Source organism: Canis lupus, chromosome 3, assembly GCF_011100685.1.
Source record: "Canis lupus familiaris isolate Mischka breed German Shepherd chromosome 3, alternate assembly UU_Cfam_GSD_1.0, whole genome shotgun sequence".
Lineage (NCBI taxonomy): Eukaryota > Metazoa > Chordata > Mammalia > Carnivora > Canidae > Canis > Canis lupus.
In genome coordinates this window covers 12,753,862-12,776,875 of record NC_049224.1, presented here as the reverse complement: position 1 = coordinate 12,776,875, position 23,014 = coordinate 12,753,862, and the positions used below count along the sequence as shown (strand labels likewise).

General features: G+C 36.2%; 1 protein-coding gene across 4 annotated transcripts in view; it reads left to right on the top strand.

Moving 5' to 3' along the window:
• The window catches only part of LNPEP (leucyl and cystinyl aminopeptidase), a 98,856-nt gene that overhangs the window by 29,985 nt on the left and 45,857 nt on the right, over window positions 1–23,014 (top strand). For all 4 annotated transcript variants that reach the window (XM_038532259.1, XM_038532257.1, XM_038532256.1 and 1 more), the window contains 4 exons: window positions 4,110–4,950; window positions 9,389–9,527; window positions 10,823–10,954; window positions 22,464–22,584. In XM_038532259.1, the coding sequence (XP_038388187.1) occupies window positions 4,110–4,950; window positions 9,389–9,527; window positions 10,823–10,954; window positions 22,464–22,584 (1,233 nt within the window). The remainder of the gene's footprint in view (window positions 1–4,109; window positions 4,951–9,388; window positions 9,528–10,822; window positions 10,955–22,463; window positions 22,585–23,014) is intronic.

The window sequence follows — 23,014 nt, the reverse complement described above, 5'->3', positions numbered from 1 at the left end:
AACAAAAAAGACAAAGAGAATTTGAAAACCTATACTCTTAATCTCAATGAATGGCATTCTTTCTTCCAGTTATCCAAGCCAGAATGTATGCTGAGAATAGATATAGATCCCTCTATCACTCCATCTTACAGACCTGCCTGGCCCAAGGGAGCATCAGTTCCTGGGTATTCTCCCTTTTTAACATGACTTGTAATCATTGCCTTCTTTTCACTTCTACTGCCATCATAGTTGAGAACTTCATATTGACCTGGATTGCCATTATAGTAACAATCCGACCCATTTCCTCCTTATTACCTGAGTGAAGAATTGAGGTTTTTTGTTTTGTTTTGTTTTTTAATTGTTAATCTGTTGCAGAAGTTTTGTAGCATTTGAAAATATAAATTACTGGAAAACAATGAAAAAAAGACATACAATCTATAAGTTCCATTTTTTAAATGATTGAATTTGATAGACATAAAATTACTGATAAACTGCTACGAAAGTTTTTAAATACTAATCATACACATGTGTCTTGTCACAGACAGCAGTTTGTAGATTGACACTGATCCACAGACAACATTGAGGAGCACCAGTTCATAGAAGGATGAAAAGAAATGTCTTCAGTTTTCTTAGATTATTACCACATGGGCTTATGTTATTTAAAACTGAAACATGTCAGCTAGGTCATTCTTTGCTTTTGGTTTATAGATAGCATATATATGTGGATTTAAGAGATTTTAGAAAGTTTCCTGTTTCTGATGGATCCCTTCTTTTATTTTTTAATTTTTTGGGTCTTTTCTTTTAATATAAATAAATCCTATTAGAGCAAGGGTAATAATCATTGTCACATTACAATTTAATGCTAAGAATCCAAAGTAAGATTTTCTAAAATAGGTTGGAAGTACAGTCTTCATAGATTACCTATAACAAGAGTGATTTCCCCAGGTTTGATACATTTAATTTGATATTGTATACATATACTCAAAGTTTATACCTCTAATGTGTAATAAATTACAGCAGAGGGGTCAATGTATTCTGTTTCTGAAAGATTAAAATTCTGCAGAGGTGTTAATCTGAATGGATGATAAATAATGAAAGTAAGGTATCTTATCTAAAGATAAGACTAAACCCTTATCAGAAGATTTGAAATAAATGAAATGCAGACAGGTGATATGGAGGTGGTCAGGGAGTAGGCTACTCCCTGGCTTTAAACAAGGCATTACTTAAAACACAGAAAAACAAAGTTCTAAAGGGATACGAATTCAAGAACAGATTACTCTAAGTAAACTGAAATTATAGTTTAGAAATTCATTAAATAAAACCATACTTTGTGGACCTCCTTGTTGTCTTCATTAGGCCTAACACAGAACAAAACACAGGGCAAATGCTAAAAGAACAGGGATCCCTGGGTGGTGCAGCGGTTTAGCCCCTGCCTTTGGCCCAGGGCGCTATCCTGGAGTCCCGGGATCGAATCCCACATCGGGCTCCCGGTGCATGGAGCCTGCTTCTCCCTCTGCCTGTGTCTCTGCCTCTCTCTCTCTCTCTCTCTCTCTCTCTCTCTGTGACTATCATAAATAAATAAATTAATTAATTAAAAAAATGCTAAAAGAACATAATTTTCCGATATGCAACAACAAAAAGTCTGAAAAGGCCTTTTCGTATTTTGAAAAAGCAAATTAAGCAATTAATCTTCAGCACTGTCCCAGGACCAAAAACTACTATAGAATTTCTAACCATTAAGAATTCAGTAAGAGTTCAAAAAAATTTTTTAAGTTCAATTACAGCAATATTTACTCTATTAAAGAAGTAAATGACCCCCAAACACAGTAAAACTATCCAAAACAAAACAAAACAAAACTTTGTCATGAGAAGTAGAGGCAGGATCAGATGTTTAAGAGATTAAGTTCCTAAAGCAGGATATTGTAATCACTCTTCTTCCATTTGTAGGTCATTCACAGGAGGTGGGAAGATGGCAGCTTGCTAAACCCACACCTAGAATGTGATCAAAAGTTTTACGCAAAGAAAACTTATAGGGCAGCCCGGGTGGCTCAGCAGTTTAGCGCCGCCTTCAGCCCAGGGCGTCATCCTGGAGACCCGGGATCGAGTCCCATGTCGGGCTCCCTGCGTGGAGCCTGCTTCTTCCTCTGCCTGTCTCTCTCTCTCTCTGTCTCTTTCTCTCTCTCTCTCATTGTCTTTCATGAATAAATAAATAAAATCTTATTAAAAAAACTAAACAAAGAAAACTTGTAAAGTAGCATGGCTTGTGTGGAAGTTCAGGTTAGAGAGGAGGTAGGAAAAGATAACCTTGTTGGGGTCTCTGTGCTCCCCAAAGCAGAAAGAGGTGACATGCAGTAAAAAGAAAATTTGTTTTTTAAATGTAATAAATAAAAAGGAAAACAAGAAAATAACATTTCCTAATTAGCATTGTAGCAAGTTAACCTGGGTTATGGAATAACAAGTGTTCACCTGGTAGTCTGGGATGGAAGGGAGAAATGATGACATTGCAGGCAGGGGGAACAGGGAAGATAGGCATGTGGAGGATAGCTTGAAAGAGCAGTGTGTCTTGTTCTCAGAAGAGTCAGCAGTTTGAGGTGGCCAAAGCACACCCAGGAATGGGGTGTCTAACGCTGGCTGAGATCTGACCATAGAAAAGGCTGAGACCAGTGCTTCTCAAGCTTATGTGTATGTAAATCACCTAAGGATTTGTTAAAATTCAAATTAGGGAAATGAACTTGAGAGCCCACTCTCAAGCTGCAATGTGATGCCTGTGCTCTGGTCCACAGAGCACGCTGTAGCAAGACTAAGTTTTGTTCTGCTGATGATAAAATAATACTCTTAGCAACTTCATTGCCAAGTACAAAAGAAATAATTTAGTTATTCTTATTCTTAATGAATTAGTTGAGTAGAGGGTTGCAGTGTATTATGGAAATAATCTAAAATTTGGAATTAGATTTTTAGACCTGGGCTTCAGTATCAGGTTTGTGTCAAAACTGCTCTTTTATGAAGCTAAATTCACCCATTTCTCTTTTTTGTTTCCTAATGCCTAAAATAGTTATACTTGGCATTTATAGAATTGTTGTGAGGGTTAGAAATGATAATGTATGAAGTACCTTGAGGAAGGTTAATGGAGGTTTTAATTACCACATTTTTTACATCCTTTAAAAGCTGAAATTCTGCTAGTCTTAAATAAAGAAGACAGGATCCTTGAGTGATCTTATCTTAGAAATTATTGATCTGTGTGCAATTTATTTACCCTTTTTGTTTTCTCAGGAATTTTTGGCAAGTAGGAGAATATTGTTCTTTGTAGCTTATGAAACCTGCCACTACTACCCTAACACACGATCCACTTATACTCATGGTATACAGAATGGTTGTTACAGAGGGAGGAATATGTTGTGTTTCTGAATGCTCTGGAAGCATGAAATAATAGGTTGGATTGCAGTGGTATCTGGTTTTTATAGTTCTTTTATTTTTAAGTGATTTCTTGATTATGGAAATTTTCTATAAAATTTGCCACTTTCAGTTTGCTGTAGAATAGGAACATCTCTGTTTTGGAAATAAAAAATAGCCCAGCCTGTTGCTTAGCTATCATTCAAGCCTATAAATGGACATACCAGTATGTGTTCCTCCCTTGGGAGAACCGGACTCAGCAGAGACCCACAAGTACTTCAGAAGCAGGTGTGAAGCCTTTTAGGCAGGAATTCTGGTGGTTCTGGTGACCAGACCCTGCAAGGGGGACATAGACTCTGGATGGGCACACCTGTGATCCGTGAGGACAGGCACAGCAGTTCTAAACCCGGGCCCTCTAAAGCTCAAGACAAGGACCCAGGCTGTTGGGCAACAGTATATTAAGGAAATTAGTGTCTAGTCTCGGCTGTCTCTTTTTCGATACTAGCTCGTTTGTTTAGCTTTTTTGTTTCATGACTGTGGTAAACTTGTATTTTACGCTTGAGTTTTCTTAATGGATGACACAAGAAAATTATAAGCACCTTATTTAATTCAGTAGCTCTAAGATGGAAATAAGTCTTAGTGACAAATTTCTTAAGATTCAATGTGGTTTTGCTAGTAGGCATTTTATGATGAGATTTTCTTTTCTAACTCTGTACCTGTCCTTATGTTTTGGTGTATAGATTTGCTTCAGCTCCCCAGGAATATGATTGAAAACAGCATGTTTGAGGAAGAACCAGATGTGGTAGATTTAGCCAAAGAGCCCTGTTTACATCCGCTAGAGCCTGATGAGGTGGAGTATGAGCCCCGGGGTTCAAGATTGCTGGTGCGGGGTCTTGGCGAGCATGAGATGGATGAGGACGAAGAGGATTATGAGTCGTCTGCGAAACTGCTGGGCATGTCCTTCATGAACAGAAGCTCAGGCCTTCGGAACAGTGCAACCGGCTATAGGCCGAGCCCAGATGGGCCTTGCTCTGTACCCTCTGCCAGGACCATGGGGGTTTGTGTTTTCCTCATTGTGGTTGCCGTTTCTATAATAATGGTGATTTATCTTCTGCCCAGATGTACCTTTACCAAAGAAGGCTGCCATAAAAGAAACCAATCCATGGGAGTAATTCAGCCACTTGCAACAAATGGAAAGTTGTTTCCCTGGGCACAAGTCAGGCTTCCCACCACCATTATGCCACTACGCTATGAACTTAATCTACATCCAAACCTAACCTCGATGACATGCAGGGGTTCTGTGACAATTTCACTTCAGGCTCTTCAGGCCACATGGAATATCATTCTTCACAGTACAGGCCATAATATTTCAAGAGTGACCTTTATGTCAGCAGTTTCAAGTCAAGAAAAACAAGTTGAGATCTTGGAATACCCATTTCACGAACAAATTGCCATCGTTGCCCCCGAGGCCCTTCTTGAAGGACACAATTATAGCTTGAAGATAGAGTATTCGGCGAATATATCTAGTTCTTACTATGGGTTTTATGGAATCTCCTACACAGATGAAAGTAATGAGAAAAAGTATGTAGCCTTCTTAAATGATTCTATTTCTTTGCTCTGTGATGACTTACATAATATGGATTCCTTTGCCCACACTGGAGACATTAGCTGGATTTTTTCTTTCAACTTAGAAGGTTATATGCAAAATAGTAGGTGATTTGGAAGAAGATACTATTTCTGTCTTAGTCAAAGCCTTGAGCATCTATCATGCTCATATATATCATATATCATATGTCATGGTGGGACTTAGGCATGCCAATGGAAGGAAATGGGTAAAGATTATATCAGTTATATTCTCTAACACAAAATCTTAAGTTATTTTGAGCTTTTTGTATCTTAGATGAATATAGTTTTCAGTCACCTTACAAGATCTCCATGGGATGTAAAGAAGAGTATGGATTATTTTTTAAGACCTGTTTTTCTAATGTGCAGAGCTTTTAGGAAGTGCTTAGTGGGATGGAGAAAGGGGACAGAAAGAACTGTTGTATACCTAATGTATGTCATTTTTAGTGTCCTTAATATTTGCTATTCATGAAAAAGTCACTCTGTTTTGGATTTCTGATGGAATTTAAAAAAAAATCTAGGAGAGACTGAATTTGGTTTAAAAAAAGCTGATTCACAACATAAAAGTGTTCAGCTCCCTATTTAGACTATGTATTTTTCACTTTAACCTTAGCATTCATAGTATCTAGTTTCAGTTTCTGGAAAGATGCAGTGCACACTGTATACAGGTTACAGGTTATTCTTAAGTAGCAATAATGTCATTTCTCTTATGTATATGAAATCCTTATGACATCTGTTTAATTTGATTGGCACATACACTCATATTACTTTGTAAGCCCATTTGTGAATAGCTGATGCTGGCCATTTGGCAAATGTGTGTTGGTGTACTGAGAAAATAGATGAATATTTTAAATCTATCTTAAGGAAATGGTTTGATCCTTCTTAAATGGAGAAAGACAAAGCAAGATTTATACACCTATTCAGATAAGTAATTTTTCTCTTTGCCTTTATTTAAGAAAAAAGTGGCATGCTGGCTCTTGCATGAGATCTGATGTTAAAAGCAAATTTATAATTTTGAGATGTGGCCGTGGGCACTGCCAGAGGTGAACGTGACCCAGGACAGGCTCACACCCATTTCCTTTGTGGGTCTGTGTTTCTTTCCCTTTTACTTTCATGCTAATCTAAAACTAGAACTTTACCTTTTCAAATGTCACTATTAACAAAATAAAACTGCACTGTAATGCAGTAAACAGGATCCAAAAAAAAAAAAAAAAAAAGCAAATTTATTATTATAATGGCAGCTCATGGCTTCTTGGCTTTATTTCTCCCTTTATAATCTTCATTATCTCTAAGAATTATAGGAGGTATCTCTATAATTATAGGAATTATAAAAACAGTGCAAACAAACCTTAAAAACAAATCCAGTAGTCATCTCTTCCAATTAGATTATTGCCCTTGGAGTCCCTTGGGCCTACTACTATATAATGGAAGGAATAAATATATGGCAGATAACAGTGATTTTGGGTATGGTCACTTGTTGACTCTTGCCATGGGCTACCTCGAGTTGTGGAAAATGCTAAAAAAATAGAGAAGACAACTTCTTAAAAATAAGAAATAGAATATTGTTTAAAAAGTGTTTTTAAATCTATTAAAACAAAGTAATATGTGAAATTCTGCTGTTACAAAGCGTATATAAATCTGTTAACCTACCTGCTTCAGTAAAATGAATGCCCCTCATGATTGTATAGCTTAAGGGAAGATAAAAGTTGAGAAGGTTATTTATACCTTTCAAGGTATGGGAAAACTGTAATTCAAAGCAATTTTGGGGGTCTCTCTCCAACATTTAATTTTGCATAGTTTTATTAGAGAAAGTTTTTGTATCCCCCCTCTGAAGTATAATAACTATATATACAAGTAGATAACATAATTAAGGGATGTGTTCCTTAATGATGGGAAAATCAGAGTATATGTGAATGTCAAACATGTATTTGTGGTAAGGGAATCTTACCTATGTCATCTAAGATGTAGAGCTGGTCAGTGAACCTGGAGTTCAGTCTGAAGGTGTTGATGATATACTTCAGGTTATAGATAATAACTGATACTAGAAGAACTAGTAAACAAATTTAGGATGGGGATCTTTTTTTTCTTTGTCTTTCAGTTTCCTAGTCCCTTTTTCTTGAACTCTTCAAGTATCTTCTTAACTGGTCTCCGGGCCTCAAATCTTGCCACTGCTTTCTCTTTCTCTTGCTGCCATTCTTCCTCACTGTTGCCAGACTCCTATTTCTAGATGTACACATCTAACCATGGTGGTCTTTGGTTTAAGATCCTTCAGTACTTCCTCTTTTCTAACAGGATTTAGTTCAAGATTCTTCCAGATTGGGCCCTTGTTTGTTTCACATCCCTCATCTGCCATAACAAACTTCATGTGCACTTTGCTGAATTCCAGTGATAATAATACGCATTTACTGAGAACTGAAGTGTTAGAAACTCTTCCAGGCATTTTATATGTCTAATCTTTTGTTTTGTCAAACCCATTAAAAGGTGGATATTAATATTTTATTCATTTTACGGGTAATGAAGCAGAGGCACATAAAGTAAATCTAACATCTTACGGCTAGCAGGTAGCACAGGGGGACTTCAAAGGTCACTTTAACTTGGGACGCCATTCTTGACCACTATGATCTACTGCCTTCTTAGTTCACACCACTTTTTCATTTACCCATTGTTACTCTCAGTGGTTAGAATTCTCTTACGTGACCCCCAGCTAATTCATGATTGTCTCCTGCGCTATTGGCAGTAGTTCTCAAATTCCAGGTAGTATTTCTGAAAGCAAAGGAAGTCACTAATGAAAGAATAAGCTTCCGGATGTTCAGCATAGATAAGATAAATTATAAGTATCTTCAAGCAGCAGCCTTCTCAAAGAGACTTTTATGTAAGATAGTTATTATTGAATCCCTTTGAATAAAAATTTAAGATTTCCTTTGTCTTAGAACATTATGGTCCAATTTTATATAATAAAGTGTTGGTCTAAGTAGACTATATGCATATTATGGATATCATTAAACTTTAATCCCCTGGTCTCTTGTGGCCTTCTTCCATAATTTTCTGTTAAGAATTTGAAGAATTGAATTTGAAAGTGGAGTGAAGAAATTGAGTATTAACAATTTGAAAGTGGAGTGAAGAAATTGAGTATTAACAACATATGTTTAAATTGTGTCTGTATGTTGATTGCTAACTTTTGTGCCATTTACTCAATAGAAACAATTACTTGGGCAAATCCTTATCAGGACAAAAGCACAATTTTAAGTGTGAATAAAGAGGACTGTCTTGCATGTATAATAAGCATCTGTGTTGGACTTTGTGACACACAAGTAGTTTTTATTTTGAATAGTCTTATTTGATTCTAAAAAAAAACCCTGAATGTTTGGCAGAGGATCCTACCTCAGTCCTAATTTAATAAATAAAGAAACTGAGGTGTGTGTTACTGATTTGCCAGTCACATGGCTGGTAAAGTGCAGGGTTGGGGTCTTCTTCCAAATCACACTCTTTTCTGTGTATCTTTTAAAAGTGGAAACTAAGCCTTGAACAAGCAAGGACTTCCTGTCCAGAGGGGTGATTGTATACGTGCCATATTGACTAGTACCTGAACTATGCACAATAGGGCCACACTTGCTCTGATTATTCTAGGCTATCTTTGGATGATTTCCAAAATGGAGACCTGTTTTGTTGCTCTGCTTTACTTGAAAATCTGATTTTCTCCTCTTTTTCTTTTTATGCTTTTCTCCCAACTTTTAATTGAGGACTCTCATAGGGGTTCAAATTTCATGTGTTGTTGCTGTGCTGTAGGAGAGGGAGGACATTTTTTTCTTTTTTTTTGAAGATGGTAAAGGAAACCATCATACTACAGAGCACCTAGTTTTTTTAGTCTTCACAGAAGTGAAGTAATAAATTTAAGATTTGGTGTTGTGAAGCCAGAGACTGTACAGGTGGCCATTAATGACCACCCTTCATACTGACCTTCATCTGAAACCTTTTTAAGACCTTAATGGCTACCTTTGTGGCTTCATCTCCAGCCATTGTGGACGGCCACCTCCAGTCCCTGAGTATCCATTGCTCTGTCTTTCCTTGTGCTTCCCACTCTTTTTATAGTGTACCTTCTACCCTTCTCTGCCTTTTCAAATAACCCTCATTTTTAAAGACTTCAAATGTTATTACCAGTTTCCATACAGTGTCTTAACTGCTAGTCAGAATTTGTTTCCTACCCTTTGTTTCCACTGCTTTATTGTCAATATTAATGACATGGTTCGCAGCCTGACAGGTATGCCTCTCCCAGTTGATTACAGATCTTTTAGTGACTGGGATTGTACCAGGTTTATCTTAGTATCCCAGGTACTTGGCAAGATACCTTCAATAGCAGGTGTTCAATAACTGTTGGATGAATTTGCATTTGTTTTAGGTACTTTGCAGCAACTCAGTTTGAACCCCTGGCAGCAAGATCTGCTTTTCCTTGTTTTGATGAACCAGGATTTAAAGCCACATTTATCATCAGGATCATAAGGGATGAGCAATATACTGCTTTATCAAATATGCCTAAGGTACTGTTCTGTTCCTTAATGTAAAATCTTTGAGTGGATCTCTTTCTTTTTTATGAATACTTGAATTCCTCTTTGTGATACTGTTGAGAATGATTAGAATCATATACATTCTTACTCTTTCTTAAAATGCTTAAAACTTAAATATATGTTGGAATTAATTGAGAAGTCAGCCCAAGGAGCAGTTGAAGAAAGAGAAAGACCTGCTGGATGTGGAATGCATGGGCAGGAAATGTGAAGTATGTACTTTATACTAAAGTTGTACAAATAATAATACTATATGAACTAGTATTAAAGATCATGGTGGTATTTTCTGAGACATGGTGAATTTGCTATTCTAAATAGTGATACGTGTTAGTGTTGAATCATGATTGATTTTAGTGTTTATTGGTTATTGAAAAATCTATATTGTAACATGAAAGTTTTACAAGAACATGAACCTCTTTCTTGGATGTAAATTCTGTGTGGGAGGCAGTGGGGATAAAACCAAGCAGAATTGCTTTTATGCTAAACAGAACCTAGGGTTTTGTTTTTTTTCCTGACACATGAGTCGCCATGTAGAACTGATAGGAGCCTCTCAGAACCCATGTGGTTAATAAAGAGGACCACCCACGTCTAACTGACTATGGAGTCAACCTTTGTTGGTAGGAGGGGTTGTGATCTGTCCTTAAACAGGGACATCACTTCAGTACTTCCACTCCTAGCCATACTCTTCACCCTTAATCTTCTTTTAAAAGAGGTGCCTCCTTGCCTAATATCCAAAAACATCTTAATTAATCATCAGAAAATTTTACAGGTTTGCCTGCATTCTCTCATCTTGTGTCTGCCTCATACTTCTGTAGAGACTTACCACCTTTGATCCCACTAAACTTTCTCAAGGTCATCAACGTGGCATCTTAAAAAGCTGTTTCAGATCTGTCAGAGGGATACCCCACTATAGCTCCTTCTGTATTTGTAGCAGTAGAGTGGAGTAGTCCTGCATCATAAGGAAGGATTTTGGTGATATTTTAAAGGGGAGAAACAGAACCACTGATATTTACTATTTCTAAGTTACATTTATTTAAAATGGATCTTTTGAAACTAAAAATTCCTTTAAGATTTTCACGATGACGGATGATAGAACAGATTGAGAATAAGGGCCATGCTCTATTTAGACTAGAGTCATGCTCTTGTCCTGAGAGATTAAAATGTGCCAGCATCTTCGCTACTTGTTTCCTATTTGAATTTTCAATTTCTTAGTTTGTTTCTGTCATTTATTCCCATAGTTAACCTAGTTATCCTTTCCCCTTTGCTTGTAGAATTCATCAGTCATCATGGAAGATGGACTTGTTCAGGATGAGTTTTCTGAGAGTGTGAAAATGAGCACTTACCTGGTTGCATTCATTGTTGGGGAGATGAAGAACCTGAGTCAGGATGTAAATGGAACCCTGGTATGTTGTAGTAGTTGTCTTGAAAACCTGTTTCACAGGAGGTTAAGAGCAATTCTTTAATGACTTCTGATAACTGCTTTATGAAGGAAAATGAGCTTTTAGATCACAACTTTGACATCTTATGCTAGAAATGTTACTTTTTATTTAGCTTTATTTACTTTTTCTTAATTAAATACCCAAAAGTCAATAATCTTCAAGTTCCCTTTAATTTTACTTCTATAAGAGAATTCCAGTAAGACAGTATATGTATAACAAAGCTTCTATAACTGGGCTCTACAATATGGTGATCACTGGCTTTATGTAGTTTTTTACATTTAAATTAATTAAAATTAGATGACAGCATCGTGGCTGAATAAGGTGTCCCTCATTCATGTCCTTTTACCACAGCAACAGTAATTTGACATCTGTTCATGGACAAAAATGCCTTTCTGGAAACTATGGGATCCAACACCATATGCCAAAGAACTTGGGAGGAATCCTGCCCACCCATGCATCAGGTGGTAGCCATACAGACCACACTTCTGGCTGTGGACACTATAGTGGCTTGTGAAACAGCTCTAGCCCACTTAGCCATGGTGTAGGAGCACCTGAAAAATACTGTCTTAGACAGTAATACCTGGACAAAATAGCCTTTGTGGAAGTCCACATTTCTAGCCAAAAAGTTCTGTAGTCTGTTTGAAAAAGAAAAGAAATGCAAGTTTGGATGCACTGGTGAGAGCAGTTAGTAAAGACAGGAGGAAGTGTCTGCTGCTTCAGATGTGAAGACAGTAATACAGAACGTCAAGAAACATGAAAAATCAAGAAAACCTGATGCCAGAGGCTCACAAGAATATTTGAGTAATTGATCCCAAAGACATGGAGATCTGTAATTTATCCAATAAAGAATTCAAAAAAGTAGCTCTTGTAAGGAAACTTAATGAGCTACAAGAAAACAAAAAAAGACAATTCAGTGGAATCGAGAAACAGTACATAATGCGAAGTTTAACAGATACAGAAATGAAAAAACTAAACAAATTTAGGGCTGCAAAAGTTAATGAATGGAATGAAAAGAGGGAAATAGAGAACATCTACAGCAGAACAGATGAAGCAGAACAAAGAATTTGTGACTTGGAAGACAGCAAAGTTGAGGGGCACCTGGGTGGCTCAGTTGGTTAAGTATGTAACTCAATTTCAGCACAGGTCATGATCTCAGGGTCCTGGGATGGAGCTCTATGATGGGTTCCCCATGGGCAGGAAGCCTGCTCGAGGATTCTCCCTCTCTCTCTGCCCCTTGCCCCCATTTGTGTGCTCCCCTTCCAAATAAATAAATCTTAAAAAAAAAAAAAAAAAGATAGGAAAGTTGATATTATCCAGACAGAGAACAAGTAAAAATGGAAGAAAAGAGTGAAGAAAGCCTATATGATCTATAGGATACCATCAGAGAAACAATTTGTAAATTACTGGAGTTCCAGAAGGAGAACAGAGGGAAGAGGAACAGAGGGTTTATTCAAAGAAGTAATGGCTGACAGCTCTCCAAATGTTGGGAGAAATTTGGATAATCAAGTTCATGAAATTTACAGGTTACCAAACAGCTTAAAGAGACACATGATAGTAAAACTCAAAAATCAAAAAGAATCTTAAAAGCCGGAAAACAAAAGAAGCTTGTATCTTACAAGGGGTAAGTCTGTCAGTGGGCTTCTATGCAGAGATCTTAACAACCAGAAGAGAGTCAGATGATTCAAAATGCTGAAAGAAAAAACTGCCAGTCATAATACTCTTGTCTGACAAAGTTTACCTACAGTAAAAAAGGAAAACAGTCTTTTGACTTATCAAGACAAAAGCTGAGGAGTCCTCCACCACTAGACTTCCTTTAAAAAGTGCTAAAAGGAGTGCTTCCAGCTGAAATAAAAGCATACTAATTTTGTGTATTTTTATATGTTGTGTATTTTTATAAAATACACAACACATTGGTAATGATAAGTATATAGCCAAATTCAGAATACTATAATATGGCAGTGTATGCATCCAATAGGATGCATAAAAAGCAGTTCCAAGAAGGATGTTTATTTTTTTTTAAGATTTATTTATTATTTATTTATGATAGACACAGAGAGGGGGTGGGGGCAGAGACACAGGCAAAGGGAGAAGCAGGCTTCATGCCGGGAGCCTGACGCGGGACTCGATCCCAGGACTCTAGGATCGTGCTGTGGGCCAAAGGCAGGTGCCAGACGACTGAGCCACCCAGGGATCCCCAAGAAGGGTGTTTAGAGCAATAAATGCCTATATTAAGAAAAAAGAAAGATTTAAAGTAAACAACCTGATTTTATACCTCAGAAAAAGAACAAACTAAACCCAAAGTTAGCAGAAGGAAGGAAATAACAAGGTCAGAGCACAAATAAATGAAAGAAATAACAGAGAAACAATAGAAAAGATCAGTGAAACTAGAGCTGTTTTTTTTTTTTTTTTTTTAAAGATAAAAATGACAGACCTTTAGCTAACTAGTCTAAGAAAAAGCAAAAGTCAAAATTGGAAATGAAAGAGACATTGCAGTTGATCCCACAGAAACAAAGGAACATAAGAGACTACTATGAACAATTAAGGCCAACAAATTGGATAATCTAGAAGAAATGGATAAATTCCTAGAAACATACAAGCTACCAGACTGAATCATGAAGACATAAAAAATCTGAACAGATCAGTAATGAGTAAAGAGATTGAAGCAGAAATCAAAAACCTCCCAACAAAGAAAGACCAGGATCATATGGTCTCTCTGGTGAATTCTACCAAACATTAAAGAAAAATTAATGACAACTCTTCGCAGACTATCTAAAAAATTGAAAAGGAGAGAATGTCTTCTTACTTTATGAGGTTGTCGTTACCCTCATATCAAAGCCAGATAAGGACATTACAAGAAAACTGTAGGCCAGTGTCCCTGATGAATATAGTTGCAGTAGATGTCATTGCACAAAATTCTCAGCAAAATGTTAGTAAATTGAATTCAATAGCACATTAAAAGGATCATATACCATGATCAAAGGGGATTGAACACTGGGATACAAGATGGTTCAATATATGCAAATCTGTAAATGTGATACATCACATTAATACAATGAGAGATAAAAAGCCCACGATCATCTCAATAGCTACAAGAAAAAGTATTTGACAAAGTATAGCTTCTTTTCCTGATAAAAACTCTAAACAAATTAGATATAGAAGGGCATACATCAAAATAATAAGGGCCGTATATGGCAAGCCCACAACTAACAACTTACTCAACAGTGAAACACTGAAGATCAGGAACAAGAAAAGGGTGCCCACTCTTACTACTCTTACTTAAAATAGTACTTGAAATCTTAGCTAGAGTATTTAGATAAGAAAAAGAAATGGAAGACATTCAAATCAGAAAGGGAGAAGCAAAATTGTCTTTCTTTACAAATGATATGATCTTATGTATAGAAAATTGTAGACTCCACCAAAAAACTAGTTGAACTAATCAATGAATTTGGTAAAGTTGCAGGGTACAAATCATCATACAGAGGTCAATTGCATTCCCATATACTAACAATGAAATATCCAAAAAAGAAATAAAGCAAATCCCATTCACAATAGCATCAAAAACAATAAAATACCTAGGAATAAATTTAACCAAGGAGGTGAAATATCTTACACCGAAAACTAAGATTTTGTTGAAAGAAATTAAAGACAATATAAATGGAAAGATATCCCATGTTCATGGATCAGAAATAATAATATTGTTAAAATGTGCATACTACCCAAAGCCATCTATAGATTCAATGAAATTCCTATAAAAATTTCAATGGCATTTTTCACAGAAATAGAAAAACAATACTAAAATTTGTATGGAACCACAGACCTTGAATATCCAGAGCAATCTTGAGAAAGATCAAAGCTGTCACACTTCCAATTCAATCTATTACTACAGAGCTATGGTAATCAAAACAGTATGAATACTAATTAAGAGAGAATAGCATAAAAACAGACATGTAGATCAAGGAACAGAATTAAGAACGCAGAGAAAAATGCATAAATGGTAATTAATATTTGATAGGGAAGCTGAGAATAGTCAAGAAAGGATAGGCTCTTTAATAAATGGTGCTGGGGAAACTGGATAATCACATAAGAGTATAAGATTAAAAATGGACCCTTATCTTACACCACTCACAAAAATTAACTAACATATTAAAGACTTAAACATAAGGTCTGAAGCTGTAAGACTTCTAGAAGAAAACTTGGGAAAACACTCCTTGACATTGTTCTTGGTAATGATCTCTTGTATATGACACCAGAAGTACAAGAAAAGCAAAAATCTGTAAGTGGGACTACATCAAACTAAAGAGCTTCTGTGTGGTTGGCTCAGTTGGTTAAATGTCTGCCTTCAGTTCAGACTGAAGGGCGTCTTGCTCATCATGGAGCCTGCTTCTCCTTCTCTCTCTGCCGCTCCCCCTACTCCCCTGCTTGTGTGCACTCTCTCTGTGTCAAATAAGTAAAATCCTTAAAAACAAACAAAAAAAAAACAGAAAACAAGGTTCTGCAAAGCAAAAGAAACATCAACAAAATGAAAAGGCAAAAGGCAGCCTAAAGAATGATAGCAAGTATTTGCCAATAGCTGATAAGGGATTACCATCCAAAATATAGGGCAGCCCAGGTGGCTCAGTGGTTTAGTGCCACCTTCAGCCCAGGGCATGATCCTGGAGAGCCAGGATCAAGTCCCATGTCAGGCTTCCCTGCATGGAGCCTGCTTCTCCCTTTGCCTGTGTCTCTCATGAATGAATAAATGAATGAATGGATGAATGAATAAATAAATCTTTACAAAATATATAAGGAACTCCTACAACTCAGTAAAAATAGATATAAACAATCTGATTTAAAAATAGACAAAGGAGGAGTGTCTGGCTGGCTAAGTCAGTAGAGTATACAACTCTTGATCTTGGGGTTCTGAATTTGAGCTCCATATTGGGTGTAGAGAATACTTAAAAATAAAACCTTAAGTAAATGATAGGCAGAGAAACTGAACATTTTCCCAAAGAAGATGTAAAAGTGGCCAACAAGGATCTGAAAAGGTGCTCAGTATCACAATCACAAGGGAAATGGAAATCAAAACCTCAATGAGATATCATTTCACATCTGTTAGAATGACATGGTGTGATGCCATTAAAAAGGTGAGAGTTAACAAATGTTGGTGAAGATGTGGAAGAAAGGGGAACCCTTGTGCACTGTTGGTGAACTGTAAATTGATAAAGCCACTGTGGAAAGCAATATTGAGGTTCCTTAAAAAATTAAAAATAGGACTACCACATGATCCAAGATTCCCACTTCTGAGTATATATCCAAAGGAAATGTAATCAGGTTCTCAAAGAGATAACTAAACTCCCACATCTGTTGTAGGATTATTCACAACAGCCAAAGTATGCAAACAACCTAAATGTCTGTCTGCAGATGTATGGATAGAGAAATTATGGTATAAACGTAATATGGATTATTATTTAGCCATGAGAGAGAAGGAAATTCTGACATTTGCAAAAATATGGATGGACCTGAAAGGCCTTAGGTTAAATGACATTAAGTCAGAGAAAAACAAAAGACTATATATATATATCATCTCACTTATATGAGGAATCTAAGAAAACTGAACTTTTAGAGACTAGAATGGTTGGTTGCCAGGGTCTGAGGATGGAGGGAAATAGGGAAATGTTGGTCAAAGGGCATAAACTTCCAGTTATAAGTTTTGAGATCTAATATATAGCATCGTGATTGTAGTTACAATACTGTGTTATATGCTTGAAAGCTGCTGAAAGACTAGATCATAAAAGTTCTCATCACAAAAAAGAATTGGTAATGAGGTGGTGGAGGTGTTAACTAATACTACTGTGGTAATCATTTCACAATATAGAAGTGAATTAAAGCAACACATTACACATCTTAACCTTTCACAGTGTTGCATGTTAATTATATCATTAAAGCTGCAAAAAATTAAATTTAAAATTTTCTACCTCGGTCTCAGTAGCCACATTTCTAGTGTTCTTGTGGCTAGTGGTTACCATATTGGATATCATGGATATTGAACATTCCCATTGATGCAGAAAATTTTATTGGACAGCACTAAATCTAAAACATTGTGCAGACTTAAGAGATAGTGTACGATTGCAATTACAAGATGAAGTCCAGGTTATAAAAGTTAATTTAATCTTCCTTTTTTAAAAAGCAAGTCCAGATTGAGTTTTCTTCATCTTAGAGTTGTAAGATTGCTTAAGCAGTACCTTTAAAGGTACTGTGAATCTGTAATTTGTAAAAATTTATTATTCTGATTAGGCTCCTCTGCTTTTCTTTGTCATTAGTCCCTGTCTGTAAATGATTATTTGCTTGAATTTTATGCTTTTATTTCACAGTAGAGACCTAATAAAGTTAGTATTTTTATACACTTACAATATAGCAGAAAAGGGTCTTTTTAAAACTGAAATGATTATTCCTCATGATAGAAATAAGATACAATTTTTAAGTTTTTTTCATAGTTTTGATCACCCCAGGGAATATTTTTCACCCATTGAACACATTCAATTGGAGTTGGCTTTCCTTTCTAGATAAAGAGATTTATTTTAATCACATTATATTTAGATCTTGCTAATTAAAAAGGATATACTCCTTCTCTTAGGAAAGATGATCTTGTCTACCCCATAACTCTTAGACGTAAGGGCAGAGATAAGGATTATCTGGCTTTTCATCAGCAATAATACTGTATGCAATTAGGCTCAACAGTAAAGGATGAGAACTATTCACGAAGTTTAAGTGTTCAAGGTTAGGTGTAGACTATGTAGTGCCCAAGTGCTCAAATAATTTACAAACGTTTTGCTTGAAAGAGTTTTTGTCAAGTCTAAAGCAAAGAATTTTTTAGAATCCTTTGAAAAGGATAATGAGATTGGTGCAAATCTTATAAAATTCAGTTAATTTTTCTTCAAGCGTCACCCCCCAGATTTAGCCCTTGATTCAGATGTTACAGTCTGGATGATATCCAAAAGGCTCAATCTAGGAGAGTCAGGTTTGCTTCCTCAGGACCCAGCTGAATACCATTCCTCTCCTTGAAGCAGTTCATTCTTTCCCCAGCTGGGATTAATCATTCCCTCTGTGATCTTTCATAGCTCTTTAGTTACATCTCTGTTGTAGTTATCACACTCTTTGATATAAAACCCCCAGCACTTTTTATTGTCTCCTAGAATATATGCAGTCTTGGCTTTTTCTTTCTCCTCTGTCCCACTCTCCCTCCCTCTTCCTTCTTACTGCTAGGATTACATTCAAACTCAACATTCTGGTATTCAGGGCTGTCTTATAAATCCATCTGTATTTCTAATTGTTCCAGTGTGGATTCTTCTATCTAGCCAAGCTGGATTATTCATTGTTAAGATATATACCTTATTCTCTTGTATATAGAGGGGGACAGGGGAAATGGAGAGAAAGGGAAAGAGATTGATTGAGACAGATTGAGAGAGAAGAATTTGGGGTGGCTTTTTTTCTTTTAATTTATATGTTAGGAAACAACATGGTTAAACGTGGACTCTGGAGTCCCTCCTGTACAGCTTACTAGAATGTGTTCTTGGGCAGATTCCTCTGTAATCCTGTCTAAACCTCACCTTCTACAATAATAGTATATTGCCTATATTAGCCTTACCTCTCAAGGATTAAATACTAAAAATTTAGTGCCTGGGAGATAGTAATACACACACACACACACACACACACACAAAGTGCACTCTTTTTTTTTTTACCCATGTGCAAGAATATTGTGAACTTTCTTATATGTCTGTAAATATAAAATCATAACTTTTTTAATGCCACCCCATACCTGCATATTTCAAAATGTGTTTTGAAAAAATTAGTGTTATGCTAATAAACAATTGTTTCACTAATTTTCTTTTTATTAGGATGAGGGAAGAATCTGACATGCATGGAGCTATACTCCGTGCTGGCAGCTGTCTCAGGCTCCTCATTTATAAATATCTTTTCATTTCATAAACCACGTGGAAGGGAAGCATTAATCCCATATGGCTGATGAAACTGTGTCTCAGGGAGTTTACATAATTGACCTAAGATTATATAGTAAATGATAGTCAGGATTGTACCGTCCACCACAATATGCTGCTGCTTACACCCAATGACATATATAACTTCTATATGTATGGGGACAGAAATTTAGACTTGAAGTCTAACAGGATTTTACTTACATTAAAATGTTGAAGTCTTTCAGATGTTTTCTATTTTGTAGTATTTGACAGTAGGCCTGTTTCACAAGATTCAGGAATAAGGCAGTAGTAGGGCTTTACTTAGTAATGTCAATCTTACCAAACAACTAAAAATGTCAAAGTTGACTGTAGATTATTAAACACACCCTCTTCAGTGATCAACATTACTAACATTGTTGAAGTTTTTAAAAAAGAGGAACATTTGTTTTTACCATTTTTGTCTGTTCTTCACTGTTCTTTACACCTCTGTCTGTGTTCAGCAATGCCAGAATTACCTAGAAAATTCTAGGTCAGTTTTGAAATACATTGCTTGGTTTGTCTTGAGGTTTTTGTTTTGTTTTTGCCATTGCCCGATTTGGTTTTTACCATAGACAGGTCTAATTTGTAGAATCAGAATGCATGGTAGTTGGTCAGATGTGGACACCATGTTGTAAGTTATAAGGTCTGAGTGCTAGTTGACTTCCATTTGACAGTGTTTAGAGTGCTCTTATCAAACCCAGAATACTGGTCAAGACTTTTTTTTTTTTGTTGTTGTTGAACTGGATTGCTCTGTTTCTTACTGCTTCTGTTGCTCTTAAAAGAAGCTTGATAATAATTACAATTACCAGATAACTTATCTCTAGTGAGAACTCCTAGCACATTGTCTTTTAAAGAAAAAAAAAATGAAGGAAGAGAAATACCAAACTACCTTTTTCCTAATCATGTATTCCAGAGATGGAACTAATCCCTTGATCAGATTTCAGTTTCATGTGAGCCTCTTTTTCCTCTAAGGAAAGGTGCTCATACATAGAGATGGGAGTGGTCAAATGGTGTGTGTTGCAGAAGGATGTAGGAGGAGAAATCTGGAGGATATGTGTGGTATTTCTATTGGGATAGCTTCTTCTAGGTGATTGTGTTGACTGTGATATTAAGTATGTATTTCTGGTAAAAATAGAGATAATAAAGATTTGTCTCAAATTCCTAGTGATCTTGGTATAGTCATTTACAATGGTAGTTAGAGATTGTAAAAGAATATGTCAGGATTTTTTTGTCTTTTGCCCACTAACATTGACTTCAGAGGGAGAAAGATGCAGGAACTCCACCTGTCAGTGGAATTAGCCTATATAGTTCCTTTGGCAGATGGTGACTGAATTCAATCAACTGTGGTCACAGCCCTTTACCAAGAGCTGCAGATGGTAGATGCTAGGCTAGTGAAGTACACTTGGCCGCCTGAAGTGGGAGATTAAATTTCTTTCATAGTTCCCTTAGAAAGCAGCATAGTTTTAAGTGACAAACTCCAGTCCTAGATACCTTATTCTTCTGGTAACTGTTGGCACAAATGCTCCACTCACACATATTTTGCCACTTTCCTGTTGGACTATATTTTTAATAATGATGACAATTACCATTTATTGAACACTTATATCGTGTCATGTACTGGTCTAAGTTCTATCTGTATATATTAGCTCATTTAATCTTCCCAGGAACCCAGTGAGTATAGGAGCTACTTTAATCACCTTTTTAATAATAAGGAGACTGAGGTTATTAACCAACCTCTCAAGGTCACACAACTAGCAGAAATTTGTTTTTTGTTTACTTGAATTTTTTTTTTTTTTTTTGCTTTTCATTTTTTATGTCATGGTACCTCTGTATTTTTATGATTAACTGTAGATTAAAGCCCCACATAAAGACAATTATGACTGAAATCTGTTTGACCTTTTAGAAATTGTTGGTGATTTTTTAGTCCTTTAATGAGGGAATAAATTAGAGTTCACCAGTGCATTTTGTCCAAGTAATGACTTACTCAGTAAGTCTCCATTTCCCACCAATTGAGATTTTTTTTTGAAGTTTTTATTTTCTATGTTTTGTCCATTTCTCACATTCCCAGGTGAGTATAGAGGGCTTTTTTTTTCTTCAGTCAACTGGAAAACAATATATAATGCTTTTTAAAATCATTGCTTTTCATAGAATTGTTTAAATTTTGCCTTTTGATACTTACTGAATGTTATTTATTTATTTATTTTTATTATTTTATTTAAAGATTTTATTTATTTATTCATGAGAGACACAGAGAAACAGACAGGCAGGGAGCCCAATGTGGGACTTGATCCCGGACTCCGGGATCAAGCCCTGAGCCAGAGGCAGACACTCAACCGCTGAGCCACCCAGGCGTCCCTGAATAAGTTGTTTATAGTTAGTCACAACTTATGGGTTTAACTTATGCCCTTAGTCAGAAAAAGAGAGAAAAAAGTAGCAATTTAAATGACCTGGGCGATCATATCCGCCTTCCCCCTTAGTGAGCATGTACCTGAAGGCACTGGGCAATGGGAATAGGAATCTGTTATCCCCATAGTTGGTTTTAGTTACTCTGTGCCACTCATTGAGTGTTTGATTCTGTTTGGTATGATTATTTTTTATACAACATGATCCATGAAAACAAGCCAACAACTGGAAAAAAAGTAAGCTCTCCCAAGGCTGGAAGAAAAACAGGCTGTGCCACATTTACTGAAAGAGGATGCATTGGTCTATAATTTCAACAAATGTGTAATTTCTGCCTTGAGTGTTTGCTTCAGAATAAACTTCCTTATGTGACTTCTCTGTATTAGGTGCCTGGTTTTGTTCTTTTTTTTTTTTTTTTGTAAGAATTAATTTATTTGACAGAGAGAGAACATAGTAGCAGGGAAAACAGCAGAGGGAGAGGAAGAGGGAGAAGCAGACTCCACTGAGCAAGGAGCCCAATGTGGGGCTCTGTCCCAGAACCCTGGGATCATGACCTGACCTGAGCTGAAGGCAGATGCTTAACTGAGCCACCCAGGCACTCCTTGGATGCCTGAATGATGCCCAGCACTGTAATAGGTGCTAAAAAGATGAAAATTTGCTTTGTCCTTCAAATACTTCAGTTTTGATAGCTCATCGGTAAAGAAGGGCAACTTTAGGTAATGGATCATAAAATTAATAGGCCAAAGCTTATATTTTGCCATAATATGACCCAAATAGTTTATTTGGGATGTTATTTAACTTAAAAAAAATCAGTAAGTTTTTGAATGTAGTTCTATGTGTGGAAGTGACTTGCTAAATTTTCCAGGGGCTAAAAGAATTAGAAGCAAGAGTTTGTATCCTGTAAAATTTCATAAAAACTCTTTCAGTTCTCACATATGCTTCAACAGTATTCACCTGAATATCATGCCATTTTGGTTGTACTTGTCTTTACACTTCACATGATATGTGTGTGTGTGTGTGTATGTGTGTGTATATCTGTATCTATATCTATATCCATGTATATATATGTTTTCTTTTAGGTTTCTGTATATGCTGTACCAGAAAAGATTGATCAAGTTCATCATGCCTTGGAAACAACTGTGAAGCTTCTTGAATTCTATCAAAACTACTTTGAAATTCAATACCCACTTAAGAAATTGGGTAAGAATCAAACAATGCCTGATTTTTATTACCATTATAACCTAGATTCATTTTGCAAATGTTTTTTAGAAAGAACTTTTGCCAAAGTTATTTTAAAACTAAAAAATTCAAAAAATTTTTAAATTGTCTATATTTGTTAAGATTATTCAGATTCCATAAAAGCATCTGAATGTGGAGCTTAAAGCATTTAGAAATTTAAGAGGCTGTTACTAGGGCTTATACAGTTGCTGTGTAAGTGGGAATTTGCTTAGGGCTTAGTCTGGAGTTTGACTAATTCTAACCTCCTAAGAAATTCCTGATTCAAATAACAAAAACTGAGTATTGGGAACTCAGGAAAGCAAGAGTATTTCAGAGCTGTTTAGTGTGGAGCTAGCTAGTTAGAATGTCAGACCTGCACCTTATCCTCCTTGCTCTAGAAAGTTGATTCATT